This window comes from Carassius carassius, chromosome 12 (assembly GCF_963082965.1).
Source record: "Carassius carassius chromosome 12, fCarCar2.1, whole genome shotgun sequence".
Lineage (NCBI taxonomy): Eukaryota > Metazoa > Chordata > Actinopteri > Cypriniformes > Cyprinidae > Carassius > Carassius carassius.
The window spans coordinates 18,890,175-18,904,803 of NC_081766.1; the positions used below are offsets into that span (position 1 = coordinate 18,890,175).

The 14,629-nt window shown below is 37.2% G+C and overlaps 1 protein-coding gene and 1 pseudogene across 2 annotated transcripts; one reads left to right on the forward strand and one right to left on the reverse strand.

The window, feature by feature from the left end:
* Positions 1-911: 911 nt before the first annotated feature.
* Positions 912-6,442, reverse strand: LOC132155440 (transcription factor Sox-14-like; annotated as a pseudogene).
* On the forward strand, positions 5,666-14,293 carry LOC132155030 (septin-2B-like). Of its 2 annotated transcripts, none has more exons than XM_059563794.1 (13): positions 5,666-5,809; positions 6,552-6,593; positions 6,763-6,877; positions 8,294-8,380; positions 8,560-8,683; positions 10,896-11,030; positions 11,158-11,275; positions 11,360-11,461; positions 11,931-12,076; positions 12,316-12,438; positions 13,287-13,347; positions 13,426-13,520; positions 13,874-14,293. In XM_059563794.1, the coding sequence occupies exons 2-12, from the start codon at positions 6,570-6,572 to the stop codon at positions 13,492-13,494; spliced, it is 1,104 nt and encodes a 367-aa protein (XP_059419777.1). In that variant the 5' UTR covers positions 5,666-5,809; positions 6,552-6,569; the 3' UTR covers positions 13,495-13,520; positions 13,874-14,293. The 2 variants fall into 2 exon arrangements, with proteins under 2 accessions (XP_059419777.1, XP_059419778.1); XM_059563795.1 differs by lacking the exon at positions 5,666-5,809 and adding an exon at positions 6,323-6,427.
* The last annotated feature ends 336 nt before the right edge of the window (positions 14,294-14,629 follow it).

The following is a 14,629-nucleotide window of genomic DNA, read 5'->3' on the forward strand; positions in this document are numbered from 1 at the left end:
TTACATGATCTCTTTTATTTTGTTAAAACTACTCACATTTTGACAGATTCTGCAAAGGGTTCACAAACTTTCAAGTGGAACTGTATACACGTATGCTAGATGAATTATATAGAAATGGTTCAAATTTGTCAGATGTACTGCCTCAAATGATTTCCACCTATCCCATATTTTGTCCTTATTTTAAGTATCATATTACAATGACACATATTCACAAATTATCAGTACAGACACTTAAATTGAATTGGAAAAAAATTATTCTGGAAAAACTATAATAGGTTATTTCCAAAAAAAAAACAAAAAAAAAAAAAAAACCATTGAGCTTTCATTTAGGCCAAATTTGCAACCCTGGCACTCCCTATATTTGTTGTTTATTACATTAAACGGGCAGTGGACAGATGAATGACAAAGATATGAAATAATATGGAAAAGATTTCAGTGGCAAAAGCTCAATGGCATTGCAAACAAACTCCACTTGATGAAACCAGGGAATGCCAAAATCTGCCTTTATTATACAAAACAGAACAGACAAACATTCATTCGACAATTGACAATTTGTTCACATTTAACAAGTTAATGATACAATGTTTTTCCCCCTTAAGGATTTCAGCCACAGCTTTTAAATGCTGTCACAGGGTGTTTCATATATGAATCATAAGACTAATGTCAATCAAAGATTAAATACTCTGAACAGTAAGTAATTAATTATAGGCAATTTATTATTATTATTATTATTACAATAATACCAAATGGGCTTTTTGAAAACAAATGTGAGATCCCATACATAGAAACAAATAAATCAATTACATTATTAGGCTAATAAAAATAGTTAAATGTATTTTAATCAACATGTATAAAAGCTGCACTTGAAGTTAAACTGAGAAAAGACCAGTCGATTTCTCTTTTAGAAAAAAACAAGACTAATGACATTTTAATGACTGAGTCAGAGCGCTGTAGAGGTGATTGCAGTCTTGCTCATACCTGGAAACACTATATAGGCCACTGGAGGTGTGAGACTGGATAAAGGCCAGGGTGAACAGTTACAGGGCAGCAGGTATCCGGGGTTTACAGGTGACAAGTGAGTGTGCGCGTACTGACCCGAGCATCCCAGACTCCCGGAGGACCTGTGTCCACTCTGATAGCTAAAAGCTGGAGAAAAAGCAAATGAGTCCGGGGTTAAAGCAATTTTTTCAGGTTGAAAAGCAACTGACAGGCTCGGCTCCATAATAGGATGCTGCATGGTCACAGCTGAATGAAGTGGTCGTGGTTTGTCCAAATTTGAGAGAAACTCTCGCTCGCCGTGATGCGGTAAAGGCAACAGCGTGTGCTTCCTCAGCAGTCCTTAAGGTTTACGTCTCGGTCTGTATTTGTAGTCTGGATGCTCTCTCATGTGTTGGGCGCGTAGTCTTTTAGCCTCGTCGATGTAAGGTCTTTTTTTTCCGACTCTGAGAGCCGCTTCCACTCGGCGCCGAGTCTCTTGCTGATCTCTGAGTTGTGCATCTTTGGGTTCTCCAGTGCCATCTGTCTTCTCTGTCCTCGCGACCAGACCACGAACGCGTTCATTGGTCTCTGATGTGCTCCGTGGGCTGCTTCACCATGTTCCTCCGAATAATAATTTTAAAAAGTTGCTATAACACCTGAAAGTATATTGAAATCATCTGTGGAAAGAGAGGGTTCTTTCTCTGATGAGGTGAGGTGAGATATACAGCGGTGTTTAAAAGGCAGGATTATTATTTTTTGCCCACTGAAACTGAAGTGTGTTCGAACGACTGCTTCGTTTTGTGAGATGTTTGTTTCAAATCTCTGAGGGTTTCAAAGAAAGCACTGTGCAGTCTGCACTGAGGACACACAACCTCTTGCGCCCAATCAGCGCTTGAGCGACAGAATACAGTCACAATGTTGCCAGAAAACAGTGATTTCTGCAAAAAGGGGACTCAATAAAATCAAAATGAGTTTAAAGCTTTAAAAAAACTTTCAAACACACACACACACACACACACACACACAGCCTTGATCTTACAGTGCGAGGACTCAAGGACACTATTAAGTAGACTCTGTCCTTGGTGCTGACGGATTATTTACAGAAAAAGCTGTCATAAGCATAACATTTTCATTAATTTTATTTGTGATCAACAATTAAGCTTAAAAGTTACATGATTGCATGAGGGGAAATGTGTATTGTAGGAGCCATGGCCATTTCCTTTACAACCATTTCAAGTATTTAATGTCAAAATACTAATTTACATCCAGAAGGATACTGAATTTACAACATTTCTAATGTTTAAAATATTTTATTTTCCAAATAAAAGGTTTTCTTTCAAACTTTCTATTCATCAAAGAAGCCTGGAAAAAGCATCACAGTTTCCACAAAAACATTAAACAGTTTGCACCTACTAAAATGGATGCTTCTGTTTTTAATATTGATAATAACAAGCAATGTTTCTTGAGCAGCAAATCAGCATGGAGTGATTTGTGAAGGATCACGTGACACTGAAGATGCTGGTGCAGAAAATGAAGCTAAAATTTCAGCTTTGCCATCACAGGAATAGAATACATTAGAATACAATAAAACATACTTTAAATTGTGATAATATTTTGTGATAATACTTTTCAAAAACATTTAAAAGGAATAAAAGGATTATTTCCTGTTTGCTTTCACAGTTAATTATGTTGATACATTTGTCACACAATGCTTAGCTTTTAAGGTTATTTCCTTTTATCTGCACAGATGTTACAAATGCAAAAATGGCATCAGAATTTAGAAATAAATAAGTTTATTTATTTATTTATTTATTTTATCATAAACTGATGTATGAATGATGCACTGGATTATTTACAATGCAGAAAAGAAACAAATAACACCAAGATATTTTCTGAATTCACCCTTTGAAACTATTGTGATTTGATGTGAAGTGCATGAGAATGACTGATGTCTAAAGAAATTATGTAGCATTATATCCAAAAAGGAACATCTGCAGATGTCTGGATATTCTGGCCATGGATAAGCATGTTAGCCATGAATAATCCTTCCATGTCAAAGCTAAGATTCCTTCCTATATGTCTCGTGCCCACTGTTTGTGTGGATTGTTCAGATAAATGAGAGGAGCGTGAACTGGCCACAGGGCGGCTGGGGATTTGCTATGTCCATCATGAGATTTTATTTCCTGCACTTAGGGATTTTTGACACTGGGCGGCACTGTGAAGCTGATTGCTTTTCATTTGCCTTTTACAGGAAGATAAAATAGCTGTCGAAACAGCTAACCAATCTTTTATGGCCAGAGGATGAAAAGTAGGATGGAAAGAAGTAACCATACACCTCTAAATATAAGGCACTTATCTTTACAATGACAAATTAAATGTTTATTGCTGGCCATGCAGGTACATTTTAAAGCGCATATTTATCATCATATAGTTTGTATAGCTGTGTTCTGCATATATTTGGATGCATTCTACACTCTCAGAAAGAGACATTAAATGACAATATATTCCCATTGGGGGGTGATTAGCAATACTATAGTTGCCAACAGCACAAACTGACCAGCATAATCAAAAGTGATACTGTACCCCAGGACCCGAAATATAATTTATTGTATATATCATGTCAGAAGTATCAAATTTCAAAATTTCTAAGGAATAGATGGAACATGCAGTACTTGAGTAAAAGACACTGACAGGTACAAAAGGTTAGTGTCCAGGAGATGGAAAGGAAGAGATAGTTATTCAGTAAAATAGAATGCTCTTCTAGGAAATTGTTTACTGCATATAAGAATACAGTTTTCACAAGTTTTATTATACAGACAAATATAAACAGACCACAGAAAAAAAGCAACAACATTGCACTGTTTTCTCTGGATTTATCTAAATTATATCTACATTAGTACATTATCTATAATAATAATAATAATAATAATACATTAATAATAATGAAAATAATAATCAATAAAAGGTATATAATATTTTTAAAAAAAGGGGCAAGTAACAAAATACACTGTATTAAACTGTACTCAAATGTGAGAAAAACTATGTAGGTAAGTATGTAAAGCATGCATTTATGTGAATATAAACATTTACAGGAAAAAAATGCACACACATGTACACGTACATAAATACATATATGCACACACATACTATATACATATACACTGTTTGATATGCACCTAAAATCCTTTGACCACTCAAAATTCTTTCAAGCTATTTCTACACTATGTTTTCTCTGGATGTTGCATGAATCTGTAAATACAGACATTTAAGCATGAAATAAAACTCTGATTACTCTTGGAGCTTCTTCAGTGCAGTAAAGAGCTAGTGATACGTTTATGCGCTGCATTTTGAAAATCTGTCCAGAGCAATCCACCAGATTTCCTCTGCTCTGGGGGATAAACCTTGTGCTTATTTTAATCATATTTGAGAGAAGTCAAGCTTTGCTTTAATAGCCTTTCATGGAAATACTGGTGGTAAAAAATGTGCTGGAGGAATGAAGGAGACAGCACAAATCTTGAGTGCAACAATTTATCCCTAGCCACTCTGTCACCCCTGTGAAATTAATACTAGAGATAAAGCCCCAGATCACAGCAGCCAGTTAGAGACATTTGCAATAAGGCATTTCAACGAAAAGCACTAAATGCAAGTTAAAGACTTCAGATGTACCACAGAAAATTAAATGGAGCTTTTACATGAGAGATGCCCTGTAAGCATTGCAATATTTACTCAGTGTAAGTTGATGAGGGATGTACAGAATGCAGAGATGCAGTTTTTGGTGTCACATATCAGTGTCATTTGTCATTACAGTTCATATTTAATCCACAAGGTCTCTTTATTTTCAATACCTCTAAAAGAATCTTTGTTGCTGATATATTATGTTACTTGCTTTGAAACGTATGACCTTGTTTTATTTAGATATATATATATATATATATAGACTAAATTTAGAGAATGTTTTTGGATGCAATTTTTTATTGTCTTACAAGGTATTTTTGTTTGTGCGTGAGACAGAAAGAGAGTAATGTCTGATAATCTTCATCATTTATCATATTCTACTCATAACAAGAAAAGGTATTCGTCATGTATTATTAGTAGGGGTTGATAATATTTAATTTATATGTTTAAAAAAATCCAAGCATTTTCAGTAACTTCCTGTGACGTTTAACACCTTTGTTTTTCTGTAAAATTCGTAATGATCAACTGTCCACCGTTTATCACCACAAGAGGTCACTGCCAATCATACATTTTATAGGTGTGAAATTATGAACAGAAACGCATATAATCTGAGGTGTTTTAAATCATTGACGATACATTTCTTATTTGCTGTTGTTGAGTCCAGTCATGGTGATTTGTCCTCTTGAAATCCAATATTGCATCCAGGGGATCTACTGAATCAAATGTAGTGTGGCTGAACCAGTTGTTTTAAAACTTGTTATACAATTAGAACAAAATTTAGAGCTGAAATCTTAAAATATAACACAAAATACTACACATATTATTTTTCTATTTTTATCTCCATGTAATGAAATCTGAAAAGAAAGGAATCAAGTAGATACATAGAAAAAAAATAATACGCCGATTTTAATTTTATGTTTTGATAAGTGAAGTGTTGAGCATAATTTGAAGTCCGTAAGCAACATTTATAATTATCTTCGATATGGAGCCGCGTCGGGACTTTTATTTTGAATCAACGAGACTTTTTCACGTTTACTTCACAGTCACTTGTGCTTTGCTGTCGGAGTTACTGCGAGTTCCGGAATCTCAGGAATTTGGGCTGTTCGTCTCCTCAAGCTCCTGCGGTAGCGAACTGAAGATTTTCTGCGACTGAAAGGTAGACCAAATCCATTTACTCAAGTTATTTCTGTGCTTCAGATCACAGGTCAGGTTTTATCTGATGCGTGACTTCTGCGTGTCAATCGCGCGTCACTTCTGAATGAGCTCCGTTAACAGAGGTGTGTCACTACAGAGAAATCAGTCCTACAGCAACATCATTTACAGTACAGTTCCTCGCTTAATTTCATATTAATAAAATGTGTACATGATAAAAATGCCAATGGAGTTATAAGATTTCATTAATTTCCATCATTTTTAGGTCTATATATCATGCTTTTAAAATGAGGGAAAATAATCCTGTTATTTAAGGGGTAAAATATCTTATAGGTTATTGTAATTTATTATAAAAAAAATTCTTATTGTGATTCTCAAAGTCATCTCGGAGCCCCTGGTAGAAAATCTCTGCTCTAATTAAATTTGAACTGCATTCAACAAAAACACGGGGATATAAATAACAGCTTTATTTGAATTAAGATGAGTAAACATCTATATCTAGTGCTCTTAGATTAAAATGGCTGGTGCAGGTTTGTGGTGAGACTGATGCTCGCAGACAGGAACTGACTTCCTGTTCCTGTAAGAGCTGTGAAAACTGTTTATCGACAGCTTTCTCGTGCATGTAAGTCTTACTCATTTTGCGACATCACGATGATCAATTTTGTAAGAAAGTTAACGCCTGTAGTTGTTTTTAAATGTGAAGTGGTAATATCTATACTGTAAACAAGCCTGTTTTATTTTTGCAGGTTTGGTTCGAGCTCAAAATGTCTCAAGCTGATAAAATGAAGGTAAGGAAATTAGTTTTAGTTTTATGTAGAGGTCGATGTGCAAGGAAACTGGGCATGTTCAGAAAATGTTCTAAGCTCTGAATGTTATTGCTTTTAAGAGAATCAAGTTTTTATAGATAGACTTATTATAGACTTATTAAATGTTCATGTTCTGTTTTCTTGTGGTCAGCAAGGACAGTTTACAAACCCAGAGACTCCTGGGTATGTGGGATTTGCGAATTTGCCAAATCAGGTACACCGGAAATCAGTGAAAAAGGGCTTCGAGTTCACTCTCATGGTGGTGGGTAAGTAATGTGGATGTGATGTTTTGAATGTGCCTCATAAACTTAAAAATATTGCCAATAAACACTACTCACACACTTGAACAACTCCGCAGTTTGTCAACCAAAACACAGTGGCTCTCATTCACTGACCACATGTATGTACAATCTGTGCATGAAAACTTTCACAAACAAATCATGATTCTCTAATAACTTTTGTTGTAATATTTATTCTGAATTTAGAGATAACGTAGGAACAACTGAAATCACAAATGTGCAAAAAATCACAAACTTTACTACTGTTATTTCATTTTAATTATATTTTATCATAGATAAAAATAAATAAAAGGGTGTTTATAGTTCAAGCTGCTGGTTTCCTTTGCATAAAAATGTACAGCTGTCTAATCTTATTAAAGTTGACATTAAGTGAAAAACTCCTTGTTTTCTAAATGTAATTGATCTTATTATGATCAATTAATCCAGTTCACGTTTATCTCCCTCCATGTTTGTGTGAATCACCCACATCTGAAAATCCATTTAACAACCGATGCAAAGAACCAAGTCCCTGACATTTTTTCTTTTTTAATAATCTGTTACTCTCAGATGTATGTCACAGTACAGAAGAAAATATCTGTCGCTGCTTTTGTTTCATCGCAATTTTAACATTAGGATCAGGTTAAGAACAAACGCATTTAAATATGAACAATCTGTGCGATTATTAGTGAATTTCCAATGTTCCCTTGCTATATATAATTAATACACCTTATTTTTTTTCCCATGCAATTCATATTATAACCCAGAGAAACTGTTCAGGTCTGTCTTTTTTTCTGCAGTATTAACATAAAATGTGCAGCATAACTCTTGAACATATGGAGAAATAACACATCTTAGAAACATCATAGATGATCCATATTTGGAGGGAAAGCACATTGTAGTAGTAGAAAAAATCTTGTGGTTATTTTATAGTGAAATTGACTGTGGGAACAAGTTTGGCTGAACCACAGTAATGATGAATCCTAGTTTGTTTTTGTTTTAAGGCAGCTAGGACTCTCCCCTCAGCCTTGTGTGTTTGTGTGTGTGTGTGTGTGTGTGTGTGTGTACAGCTGTTGACACACACATGAGATCTACTGTGGGGAGGGTGACCGGGAGCTGACCACTCAGCAGAGCCCATTGTACAGTCATCCCATCATCTTAAAATAAATCACAGAGGAATCCAGAACCTCCGACCACGAGCCCTTTCACTGCTGGAAGGCAGCTTTACTGAGACGTAGAAACAAAACACTGACTAGAGAAACAGATAATTGCACAAAACGCTTACGTCCGTGATGTTTGCTTTGACATCACACTGTTTATTCTTGGCAAAGGGAAATGCAGTCAAGGTGTTTTTGGAGTTGATCTGATGAATTAGTGTTTCCTCATTAGCACCTCTGCTGTTTTCAGGCGAGTCGGGTTTGGGGAAGTCCACGCTGATCAACAGTTTGTTCCTCACTGATCTCTACCCAGAGAGGGTCATCCCTGGTGCTGCAGGTGAGAGTTTCAAAACTGAGGACGTTACATCAAGCGTCAGATACCGAAGCGTAATCTGATCGGAAAGTGTAAACAATGGCCTGGTGAACATCAGTGGCCTGATGTTTTGCACAGAAGGACTGATATCGGCCTTTTGAGTCTCCCCTGATATATCTTTTACATGTGCTCTTGTCATACAGAGAAGATTGAGCGCACTGTTCAGATCGAGGCCTCAACTGTGGAGATCGAGGAGCGTGGAGTGAAGCTGCGTCTCACTGTGGTCGACACGCCTGGATACGGTGATGCCATCAACAGCCAGGACTGGTGAGGGTTGCTTTGATGGTCATTAGAAATATTCAGAGTAGTGTATTCTGAGATGGATTTAATCATATATATCTTCATTTGTGTTCTTCTAAATAAAGTTATACAAATCTGTGATGGCATGAGGGTGAATAAATTAGATTTTTTTTGAAGGAGGGGGGGGTGAACTGTACCTTTAAGAGAGCTTTGGTTGTGGGTTTTTGGTTTCGTTTTTTCCAAGAGACATTTCATGGTGTAATTGGAGATATGAAGAACAGAGAGTGCAGTGGAGGAATGAAGGAAGCAGGTTTCTTATTTCTTTTTGTTAGCTCTGGGAATGCTGCTCTGCTAGTGGAAGTGGTGAGACCGGAAACATGTGTGACCTCTTCCTGACTGCTCCCTGACTCACTTGAGCACAAAAACAGCAAAGAGAAGATATTGAAGTGCTTGTATCTGAAAAAGGAAATGTATGCTGTCAAGTAACTTTTATACAAGTGAAACTTGATATTCTAATTTCTTGGTTTTGTATCAAAGTCATATATTTTAATCTAGATTAAAATGGCTCATTTGAATTCTGCCGAAGGCATTCAGAATATGTGTGCTACCCAAATAAAATAATGACTAAAAGTAAGTCTTTGAGAACGGGTTTCTCAATCCAGGTGGTTCATTAGACCAGGGGCTCATCTCTTGTTTTTTTACATACCCATGTTAACGAAGTCCAGCGTTCACACGGTTGTGGTCCGTCAGTGCGTTCCAGGAGCGATGCATCTGCAGCAGTGCAGCGATCGTTTACGTACTGAGTAGCAGACTGCAAACGTGTCCTGTGTGAAAGCACAATAAGTATGAGTCCGTGCTGCTTCAGCACCACATACGAAACGCACACAGACTGCATAAGCACTGCAGATGGAGTATGTGTGAAACAGGCGTGCATCTTGTTGAGGTTTCCATTGGGAAGCTTCTTAAAAAAAATTTTTCTGAAGCAAACCCGGCGGCTTCAGCTGCATCCATGTTAGCACGTCACGTTTGATGTGGTAATTTCACAGTAGGCATAAACACAGGTTTAAAGACTCGTTCTCGCCCCCTACAGATTTGGCTAGGTATACATCCGCGCTAAAATATCGAGGTGAAAGTCATCATAGCTCGCCTAGTATAGACCCAGCTCCTAACCCAATTTTGAGGATAGATTAACGGGGATATTTGTTTTATTGCCCGATAAGAGTCTCACATTAACGCAGCACGTTAACGCCGATAACGGCCCACCACTAGTTAAAACCATTTCAGCTTTTTTTTACCGGAAGGCCTGGTGCATTTTCCATGCTGTGCTGCCTTTACACTGCTGTTGTAGAGTGCAACAGTGCTCTCCCACTCTTTCAGCATCCTTGGTTTTGAATATTTTTCTAGAAATGCACTGATCGATCGGCCAGGGATCGGAATCTACCGATTTTCCTCATGATCGGCCCGGATCGGTGACAGGCCGATCAGTCTTACTTCTGTCCGATTTCGAGCCGATCCGTTTTGTTACCAGTGGCACCGGCACTAATCTATATTAGTAGAGCGCACAGGCCACTCTCGGTCTCAAACAGCTTGTGAGCTACAAATACCTTAATGAGTATGCAGTTAAACACAGTCAGTTTTGGAACGTTAAATAGTTGAGAGAGAGACTCATGTTGTGTAACAGTATTTTGTGTCCATGGATAAACTCTTAAACGGACCGCAGTCCGGTATTCCTGCTGCTGTCTGTCATGTTAAGAAAATCACTTTCTGCTCTTGACTGTATACGTTTTATAACGTTTATGGTAAGCATTCATTTTTATTAAATTTTTACAATGAAGACTACAGAAATTACCTTTGATAAAAATTTACATTTGATTACTTTAATCAAATGTTTTGTGTTTTTTTTATGAAAATAAAACTTTGCGTTGAAGAAAAGTAGATTTTTGTTTGAACATGCTGTCAATTATAGTTCTAACAAAAAACACTAATAAAAAAAACGGAAATTGGAATCGGCCAAGAAAATTGCAATCAGTGCATCTCTATTTGCATTTCTTTTTTCCATTAAAAAAAATAATAATCTCAGTTTAAGAAACAGAAATGTAAGTTATTTTGCAAAATACATTTTCAGATTTGTTATAGTTGGCAGTTATGGGGCAATTAAAATGTCTCAGTTGTTTATAAACTCTATGCAGTTGTTTAATCGTGTCCTGTTTTTTTTTTTTTTTTTTTTTTTTAATAACAGTTTTAACACCATTATCTCCTACATTGATGACCAGTTTGAGCACTACCTGCATGATGAGAGTGGACTCAACCGCAGGCACATTGTGGACAACCGTGTGCACTGCTGCTTCTACTTCATTTCCCCTCTGGGTCACGGGTGAGCGCTTACATTTCACTCAACTAAGACATGTTTTATAACACCTTCCACTGTCGTAGGTGTGAGTTTAAGTGTTCACACCGTTCTGTTCTGGATTTAAAAGACTGATTTTCCCATTATTTTATAGGATGAAGCCTCTAGATGTCCAATTCATGAAGGCCATTCACAACAAAGTGAATGTCGTTCCTGTTATTGCTAAAGCAGATACGCTGACACTGAGGGAGAGAGAGAGACTCAAGCGCAGAGTAAGCCATTCAGGTTTCTTTCCAAAGATGGACTGATCACATGTTTGGTTTGTTGGCTATATGTGTCTTTTTGTGGGATACTAGATTCTGGATGAAATCGATGAGCATGGCATCAAGATCTATCACCTCCCTGATGCCGAGTCTGATGAGGATGAAGATTTCAAAGAGCAGACCCGGATTCTCAAGGTGTGTGTGTGTGTGTGTGTTGTTGTTGTTTTTTTGTTCCTCATATAATATAAAGAGACAGGTCACCCTAAGGAAGAATATCACAATTTATTCACCTTCATGTCATCAACCCATGTGTTTCAAACTCTCCCCGAAAAATATAGGGTCAGTTTTTTCTTATTTTAATTCTTATTTAATTATTGATCAAATTAGAGTTTAAAATATATAAAAGCTGTTATTTTAATTTGTCATGATATTTCACAGTATTGCAGTTTTTACCTTACATGTGATCAAATAAGTGTAGCCCTGGTGAACATTTAGTGAGAATTATTCACACTGGTTTTGGGAATTGTAGTTTGGACCAGGGTGAGAAATGGCAGAATTGTAGTTTCTGTGATCACTTGATGCTCACTGTTTCCTGCTCTTCAGGAGACTGCATCCAAGCTAAGCCGCATTCTTTTAAAAGTTCCTTTTCATCTTTGTGTTGTAGGCCAGCATACCGTTTGCCGTGGTGGGATCCAACCAGCAGATTGAGGCTAAGGGGAAGAAAGTGAGGGGGCGTCTGTACCCATGGGGTGTGGTGGAGGTAGAAAACCCAGAACACAATGACTTCCTCAAACTTCGCACTATGCTAATGTAAGTCATTTTAAGTTCTCTGTTCTTTAATGTTTGAAAATTCTTGATTTTACACACATAAAAAAACGAGGCTGTGAAGGAAATTGGAGTTGATTATTTAGTCTTCAAAACACCCCCCACCACCCCCACCTCGCAGTAAAATGAATTAAATGGAGTGTATTTCTGTCCCTCTCCGCCTTATTTCCATTCTAAGATTCACTGCCATTATTGTCTGTTGATGGTTATTGTCATCCATCCAGCACCCACATGCAGGACCTGCAAGAAGTCACTCAGGACCTTCACTACGAGAACTTCCGCTCCGAGCGCCTCAAACGGGGCGGCAGGTTGTCCTCCCATGGTTACATTCTGCCTCTGTTGCCTGCGTACGTACTGCTCTGCTTGCCTTTCTCCACCTCCCCCTCAACCTCCATGAAAAAAATCAGAGCTTTGTGAGTGTAGCCGCAGATTATTTGAATAGCCCAAACCTGCCAACACTAAGCGGATGTATTGAAATAGCACATTTTTTACATAGTCGCTTCTCATTTTTGTTCAGTACAAATATAAATAGTCATTTGATAGCAGAAACGAAAGGAAAAGAGCAGCATTGCTTTGTCTGGTTTTAGCCTAATCAGTTGATGAAGTGTGTTCCATAAACTGTAGAGCTTGACTCAGTCTCATGGATCTGCAGCGAGCTGTCGGAGGATAGGAGGAGGAGGTACTGCTGGGAGCTCGGTCACAGCTCCACCTGTCCTTCAGCCTGACGCTAGCACCGGCTCTACTCTTCTCACTGCACATAGACTCTATTTCACTCTCACGCATGCAAATACTTCAATACAAAGCCCTCTGTAACTTTCGGTTCTGCTTATCACACGCTTGTGCTAATAACTTGGATTCGTCTTTCTTGTCTTGCCTAAACTCTGCAATGCAAAACACTCTTCTGGTGGTTTACTAATACAGTTCTTGTCCTGTCATTTGTTAAATCACAGTTTTGAGAAATTATATTTATTATATTTTGGTCTATAATATAATATATAATATAATTTTTAATATAATTTTTTAATATTTATTATATTAAAGCTCCAATGACATTTCATTTAAATTCTTAAATTAATTTAAAGTTTAAATTCTTTTTTTTTAAACTACTGACCGTTTTCTTTGGACAATAGGAGAAACTAATTGTGAAGCCTCAGTATAGATGTGTGTCTCTTTACACTTGGTTTGTGTCACGCAGGAAAGGTCCGGAGCCAGAGGAAATGGACAAGGATGTAATCTTACAGGAGAAGGACGCTGAGGTAGGATCTCTCAAAGCAAACACAAGCTAAACGCTAATAAGACGAATGTGTGTGTGACTCTGTTTGTGTGTGTCTCAGCTGAGACGGATGCAGGAGATGATCGCTAAGATGCAGGCGCAGATGCAGAAACACGGAGATGGAGATTGAGATGGCCCACACCTGTGAGAAACCCGGTAAGAGTAAATTCCAAACACTGAAACCCCAGAACAACACAACCAGTCACAGTATGATAACTCGTAACTATAAGCAGTTCTGCGATCTGAGCTGCTCTTCAGCATTTGATGTTTTATTCGATATTGTAGTTTTTGTAGTGTGATCGACAGGGACAATGATATGCCAATAAAGTTTTATATTTTAGTTCAACTTATCTTGTTTTTATTTTCTGCCCCCAAAAATTGAAGTAGTGTTAAATTGATAAAGCAAAACTGCCCCAGATATTTTAAATATGGGGGCGCAAATTGGCCATTTATTTTTGTTAATTAAATATTCAGTTGGAGGGCGGTTTTTTTGTTTGTGTTTCTGACAGACGCAGACCTGTCATTCGAGCTTGACCCAGTCAGACACGGAACGAGAGGAAGTGTTGCTAAAAGTGGAGAAAGAGGAGTGACTGGTCCTTAGCTCACCTTGCTTGCCATTTTCTTAGTTTCTTTCACTCTTGTATGATTAAATGTGTTTTGTCAATTTTTTTAAAAGCAGTATTAAGTGTTGTTTTTTTTTTTTTTTTTTTATGCTGTTCCTGATATTCATTTTTTTTTCAGTTCCAGTAACCAAAAATTAAGAGCAACCATTAGTAATTTAGAAAACCAAATCTGTTACGAAAGCCAAATGCTGCTGAGAAGGAATCTTCTACTGTAGAGCACCTTTATTAGTAGTGACCACTCAAATTCATTTCTGTCCCATCTAGCTTAAATAACACTGTGAAAATACAAGCAGCTGTTGAATTTGAGTGTGTTTTTTTTCATACTGTTTCTAAGTGTTGCCAGAGAGATTGCGGTCATCCTGTACAGGACTTTTCTGAAGCACTTCTCTCTTCCCTGTATGAAGTCTTGAAATATCAGTGCTGTTCAGTTGAATGGTCCCCAAACTGATGCAAACATTATACTGTGACCCATGATTCATTCCCTGTGCCAATTGAAGAATACATTTTTCTCTAATGTTGAAGCTAATTTTGCTGATTTTTATTTGTACCCGAGTGCATACTGTCATGTTTGTACTATCAGACATTATTATGAGTGCAATGTGAAATTTACTGAGTGGAGTGACATTCGGAAACATCAAAATA

Excerpts from the sequence above, each read along its gene's own strand:
- LOC132155030 (XM_059563794.1), top strand. The coding sequence starts at position 6,570 with ATGTCTCAAGCTGATAAAATGAAG. Across the intron at positions 6,594-6,762 it reads CTCAAGCTGATAAAATGAAG|CAAGGACAGTTTACAAACCC; the intron begins GTAAGGAAATTA and ends TCTTGTGGTCAG. Across the intron at positions 8,684-10,895 it reads GCCATCAACAGCCAGGACTG|TTTTAACACCATTATCTCCT; the intron begins GTGAGGGTTGCT and ends TTTTAATAACAG.